The sequence below is a fragment of the Oncorhynchus tshawytscha genome, linkage group LG10 (genome assembly GCF_018296145.1).
Source record: "Oncorhynchus tshawytscha isolate Ot180627B linkage group LG10, Otsh_v2.0, whole genome shotgun sequence".
Classification (NCBI taxonomy): Eukaryota; Metazoa; Chordata; class Actinopteri; order Salmoniformes; family Salmonidae; genus Oncorhynchus; species Oncorhynchus tshawytscha.
In genome coordinates, this window is record NC_056438.1 from 21,183,040 (window position 1) to 21,189,651 (window position 6,612).

The 6,612-nt window shown below is 39.5% G+C and overlaps 1 protein-coding gene across 1 annotated transcript; it reads left to right on the plus strand.

The window, feature by feature from the left end:
* The first annotated feature begins 510 nt into the window (after nucleotides 1-510).
* LOC112259926 lies at nucleotides 511-2,823 on the plus strand. The gene is made up of 6 exons (XM_042328308.1): nucleotides 511-602; nucleotides 753-1,109; nucleotides 1,213-1,578; nucleotides 1,750-1,890; nucleotides 2,098-2,159; nucleotides 2,272-2,823. Exons 1-6 carry the CDS (start codon nucleotides 560-562, stop codon nucleotides 2,401-2,403), a joined length of 1,101 nt encoding a protein of 366 aa, XP_042184242.1. The 5' UTR covers nucleotides 511-559; the 3' UTR covers nucleotides 2,404-2,823.
* Nucleotides 2,824-6,612: the final 3,789 nt, after the last annotated feature.

Consider the following 6,612-nt stretch of genomic DNA (forward strand, 5'->3'; position numbering starts at 1 on the left):
TAAATGTAAAATAACTCATTTCCATAATTGTCCTCCAAGTGTGAAAGCTGATACTTGGATGGTTTCATAAGTCTCAAATCCTCAGCAGTAGTGGCTGAGGTTGACTTGTTTTTGTAGAAGTGTGCAACAAAATGTATAGATTTTTCAAATCTTTATTTTGTCAAAAAGGTGCCAAAAAAACAGAGTTCACTTCCTCCTGAAAGCTTTGAATTGCCTTCTGCAGACATGAAGTGAGAAATACAATGTATTTCAAAGAGTGTATGTCAAAGAGGACATATGTACCGGTAGTCTCAGCCACCGACCCAACTGATGAAAAAATACAGACAAGTAACTCTGACTGTAAATCATTTGAAGGGCTGCTCTAACTATGGTATGCCACAGGACACATGTTAGATTGTAGTTTTTATCACATGTTTTATGCCTGTTCAGACAGCCAATAATATCACTCAGTTCAGAGTTTCCGCCTACTTCATAATGATTACCCAATGAGTGTCATCATATAAATGGTGCCCAGTTGTCAGACCTACACACTGTATAGTGCAGAAAGGACATTCAAATTATGATTATATATTGGACAATCTTTTTGTTTTATGGCAATTTTGGTAAGCAAGAAATATAAATGTGGATCCTTTTACTTTTTTACATTAGTATTTTTGAATCCATTTGAATGACTATGTAGTCTGAATAATGATAATAATGTATAATTCTGTTCTATACCTTTGTCTGATTTATTTAGTTTGTTTGCTTCACAGGTTGTGCACTTAACAAGGATGTAATCCAACCAGACACTGTGATAGTTACACGCCTCGGACAAAGTGTATCTCTCACATGCTTTTGTCGACTTGATTTGATGTTCAGAGTCTCTTGGTTCAAGCAATCTGTTGGACAGAAGCCTCTTCTCATGGCATCATCATATTATCTCTCTAAAAATAGATTGCATTTTACCAAGGACTTTAATGAGACTAAACGTTTAAGTGTGAAGAGAGGAATTGACAGCTTTAACCTGACCATCTCCAAGACAGAGTCAGGGGACTCAGCTATATACTACTGTGGTGCTATGGAAGTGGGCCAAGTCACATTTGGAGAAGGAACATTTTTAATTGTGAAAGGTAACTTCAATTGCTTCCTAATGTGTGTTCATATAATGCTAAATTAATGAATCTAGCAAAAAAAATAGAATGCACACACCATGATCTTACTCACTCTCTTCAGATTCAGGGTCCAACAGCATGTCTGTGCTTCAGCAGCCTTTGTCTGAGTCAGTTCAGCTAGGAGAATCTGTGACTCTGAACTGTACAATACACACTGAGACTTGTGCAGGAGAATACAGTGTCTATTGGTTTAGACAAGGCTCAGGAGAATCCCGTCCAGGAATCATTTACACCCTTAGAGACAAGAGTGATTGGTGTGAGAAAAGTCCAGAGGCTTGTCCTCCTGAGGCTGGGTCTCCTACACAGAGCTGTGTCTACAACCTCCCCAAGAGGAACCTCAGCCTCTCTGATGCTGGGACTTACTACTGTGCTGTGGCCTCATGTGGGGAGATACTGTTTGGGAACGGGACCAAGCTGGATGTTGAAGGTAAGTTGTGCATATCCAAAATACGGCACTACTACATCAATATCGATATGTAAATATTTCACCTTTAGTTGATAGTAGATTTCAAATGATTTAACTTTAATAGCTAACGTTTATGCCAAATGCATTGAGAAAAAAGAAAGAATAGAAAATAATTAAGCCTTGCTTTTTAAGTTTCAGACCTGTTGGGTGATAAGAGTAATCTTCTTTTCTTCGTATTTATATCTGGCCTGACAACTGCTGTGATTCTGAGTGTGATTGTCAACATTATCCTCTGTGTGAGAATGAAGAGGTCACAATGTGAACACTGTGCAGGTACAGTAAAAGTCTTCATAATAATAGTAACATTGATAATAGTTACAGATCAAATGAATGGTGAAGGCTCACCCTTCTTTTACCACTTACCTCTCTGGCCTACTTCATTTTGAAGCAGAAAATATGACATTCACAGTAGTATGTATTTTTATTGGTAAACAAGAAAAGGTTTAGAATATATTGAATGTTTTGACATTTGTCTTTTAGCGGGGACCCCTTTTCAGCAAAGCCACTATGGGAATCCTCATTCCAACACCACAGACCAACAGGTTAGCTGGATCAGTTCCACTGTATCAAGAGTGCGTCTGGATAAGCATAAGAGTACAGCATTAATTTTGACCCAGAGTCTGAACTGAGTGAGTCTGTGTTTCATCCCCACAGCTCCACGGTGATGATGATGGCCTGAACTATGCTGGCCTAAAGTTCACTGACAAGAAGCCCAGGAGACAGAGGAGAGAACAGAGAGAGGAAGAAACCATCTATTCTGGTGTGAGTCATCAAGTCAGGATGTGACAGTCCTCCAATCAGCATCATTTTAAGTTGAGCCCTACTGACCTCCACTTTGAGCTTTACTGTGTCCGTGTGACTTGGCTGTTTTGTACATTCCTCATTTGCTATAAAATGTAATAGTCGGGTCTAGCTGTATTGGAAAATTCTCCTAATAACGACATAGAATCCCTCAGATGCAGAGCATAAGTGTCCGGCAAGTGTGAAAGATGATTCTAGGATGGTTTCAGAAGTCTCAAATCCTCACCAATAGTGGCTGAGGTTGACTGACTGGATCCATTTGTTTTTGTAGAAGTGTACGACAAAATGTTTATCATGATTTACAAATGTCTGAACTCTTCCCTTTGATGATATTAGTTGTAACATGGAACTCTGTAACCTGCCTATATGTGTGTGTGACAGTTCAATAAACACTTTTTTTGGTTACCTATGTTTATTCACTTGCCCAACTCTTACCACTTATCTTGTCTTTGATTTTCTTCCAATTTGACATGAGTGTTTTGTGTAGATCGTTGACAAAAAATGCTGAAAAAATAGAAACCAGTAACTCTGACTTCATACCACTCCTCCCTTCGTGATAGCACTCCTTTGTGATAGCGTAAACATTTTAGAGAGAATAGCATCATTGATTCATCTATGAATACATACTGTATCTGTATGTAAAGTGGGGCATTATTTTGACCCCACTTCCTCTTCAAACAACCAATGGAGCCAACCTAAAAGTTGTGCCTCCTGTGCTGCATGTAGATACAAATTTCTGCTGATGCTGTCACCTCACTTTGTCTCTTGACCCTCATCTCAGTTGTTCTGTTACACCAGACCAGAGAGAAGAAGTTGAAAGATGTTCAGGTTGTGTCTAGTCCTGGTTATCATTCCAGTTTAACAACTTAAAATACTATTTGTAAACCAAGGATTCTAATATTTCTTACTCCTGAATCAATGTTTAACAATGTTTCATTCACACACTCAAGGAAACCAAACACTGTACACAACACCCAACCAGGATTTAGGATTAATGTAATTAAAGTAAGTAAATGTTTGTGTTGTCTGAGTAATCTTCTCTGCATTTCATTTATTGTGGACACGGTGGACATTGGCAATCCAAGTCCTCTTCTGCACGTTCATCTTGGAGACAATGTGACTCTGCAATGCTTCTATCTGAACAGAACATCTTATCTGATGCTACAAGATAACTGTAGGAAAGAATCCTCAACTTGTATTTCCAATTGACAAGTATGATGGTGGCGCAATATTTCACAATGCGTTTATGGATTACCCTCAGTTCACAATGCAAAGTGGAAATGGATTTTTATCATCGACATATCTCCAACACTCAGCCATCTGATTCCACCACATTTTCTATAGGGGAATGGAATTCAAATAAATTCTCATTCTGAAAGGTGGGGTACTGTTTTATTAAGAGTAATGTTGTAAAATATGGCTAATTATGTTAAAGTCATGGGTCCAATATTAGCCTTTTTCACACACAAAGTCCAAATCATTTGAAGGTATCTCAAATTAATTCTGAAGCTCAACAGAGGCACATATAGATGATAGAACATGATGCACAAAAATGCTCAAATCAGTACCTTCTGCAACTTTTTGCACTTTTTTGGATACTATGTCTTGAACATGAGGTAATTATTCACATAATCAGATCACCATAGGAAACAGATTTACTGACATGTAGACTTTCTTGTCAGGTTGGAAACGGGACCAAGCTTGACATCAAAGGTAAGTGATACATTTTGTTAATATACAGTGGGGCAAAAAAGTATTTAGTCAGCCACCAATTGTGCAAGTTCTCCCACTTAAAAAGATAAGAGAGGCCTGTAATTTTCATCATAGGTACACTTCAACTATGACAGACAAAATGAGAAAAAAAATCCAGAAAATCACATTGTAGGATTTTTAATGACCACCTACAAACAAGCAAGATTTCTGGCTCTCATAGACCTGTAGCTTCTTCTTTAAGAGGCTCCTCTGTCCTCCACTCGTTACCTGTATTAATGGCACCTGTTTGAACTTGTTATCAGTAAAAAAGACACCTGTCCACAACCTCAAATAGTCACACTCCAAACTCCACTATGGCCAAGACCAAAGAGCTGTCAAAGGACACCAGAAACAAAATTGTAGACCAGCACCAGGCTGGGAAGACTGAATCTGCTATAGGTAAGCAGCTTGGTTTGAAGAAATCAACTGTGGGAGCAATTATTAGGAAATGGAAGACATACAAGACCACTGATAATCTCCCTTGATCTGGGGCTACACGCAAGATCTCACCCCGTGGGGTCAAAATGATCACAAGAACAGTGAGCAAAAATCCCAGAACCACACGGGTCGACCTAGTGAATGACCTGCAGAGAGCTGGGACCAAAGTAACAAAGCCTACCATCAGTAACACACTACGCCACCAGGGACTCCCCCTGCTTAAGCCAGTACATGTCCAGGCCCGTCTGAAGTTTGCTAGAGAGCATTTGGATGATCCAGAAGAAGATTGGGAGAATGTCATATGGTCAGATGAAACCAAAATATAAACCAAATAACTTTTTGGTAAAAACTCAACTCGTCGTGTTTGGAGGACAAAGAATGCTGAGTTGCATCCAAAGAACACCATACCTATTGTGAAGCATGGGGGTGGAAACATCATGCTTTGGGGCTGTTTTTATGCAAAGGGACCAGGACGACTGATCCGTGTAAAGGAAAGAATGAATGGGGCCATGTATCGTGAGATTTTGAGTGAAAACCTCCTTCCATCAGCAAGGGCATTGAAGATGAAATGTGGCTGGGTCTTTCAGCATGACAAAGATCCCAAACACAACGCCTGGGCAACGAAGGAGTGGCTTCATAAGAAGCATTTCAAGGTCCTGGAGTGGCCTAGCCAGTCTCCAGATCTCAACCCCATAGAAAATCTTTGGAGGGAGTTGAAAGTCCGTGTTGCCCAGCAACAGCCCCAAAACATCACTGCTCTAGAGGAGATCTGCATGGAGGAATTGGCCAAAATACCAGCAACAGTGTATGTAAACCTTGTGAAGACTTACAGAAAACGTTTGACCTCTGTCATTGCCAACAAAGGGTATACAACAAAGTATTGAGATAAACTTTTGTTATTAACCAAATACTTATTTTCCACCATAATTTGCAAATAAATTCATTAAAAATCCTACAATGTGATTTTCTGGATTGTTTTTCTCATTTTGTCTGTCATAGTTGAAGTGTACCTATGATGAAAATTACAGGCCTCTCTCATCTTTTTTTAGTGGGAGAACTTGCACCATTGGTGACTGACTAAATACTTTTTTGCCCCACTATAAATAGTACAGCATTAGATTTGACCCAGAGTCTGAATTGAGTGAGTCTGTGTTTCATCTCCATAGCTCCACAGTGACGATGATGCCCTGAACTATACTACCCTGATGTTCACTGAAATGAAGAGTACCAAGCCCAGGAGTCAGAGGAGAGAACAGAGAGAGGAAGAAACCATCTTCTCTGGTTGACTCATCAAGACAGGATGTGACATGTAAGGGTCATCCAATCAGCATCATTCTAAGTTACGTTCCACTCTTCCTCTGAACTCAACTTTGATCTTGACTGTTCCAGTGTGAACTGGCTATTATATACATTTCTCATTTGCTGTAGGATGCCTTTGCATGGGCCTAGTTTTGCCTGATATAAATGTAAAATAACTCATTTCCAGAACATAATTGTCCTCCAAGTGTGAAAGCTGAAACTTGGATGGTTTCATAAGTCTCAAATCCTCAGCAGTAGTGGCTGAGGTTGACTTGTTTTTGTAGAAGTGTGCAACAAAATGTATAGATTTTTTTATTTTGTCAAAAAGGTGCCAAAACACCAGAGTTCACTTCCTCCTGAAAGCGTTGAATTGCCTTCTACAGACATGAAGTGAGAAATACAATGTAAACCCCCCCGTGTATGTCAAAGAGGACATATGTACCTGTAGGCTCAGCCACCGACCCAACTGATGAAAAAATACAGACAAGTAACTCTGACTGAACATCATTTGAAGGGCTGCTCTAACTATGGTATGCCACAGGACACATGTTAGATTGTAGTTTTTATCACATGTTTTATGCCTGTTCAGACAGCCAATAATATCACTCAGTTCAGAGTTTCCACCTACTTCATAATGATTACCCAATGAGTGTCATCATATAAATGGTGCCCAGTTGTCAGACCCACACACTGTATAGTGCAGAA

Bases quoted from the DNA above. Each gene is read 5' to 3' on its own strand.
- LOC112259926 (XM_042328308.1), top strand. From the start codon at position 560: ATGATTATATATTGGACAATCTTTTTGTTTTATGGCAATTTTG. The intron at 603-752 runs GTAAGCAAGAAA...TTTGCTTCACAG, and splicing joins TTTGTTTTATGGCAATTTTG to GTTGTGCACTTAACAAGGAT. The intron at 1,891-2,097 runs GTACAGTAAAAG...TTTGTCTTTTAG, and splicing joins ACAATGTGAACACTGTGCAG to CGGGGACCCCTTTTCAGCAA.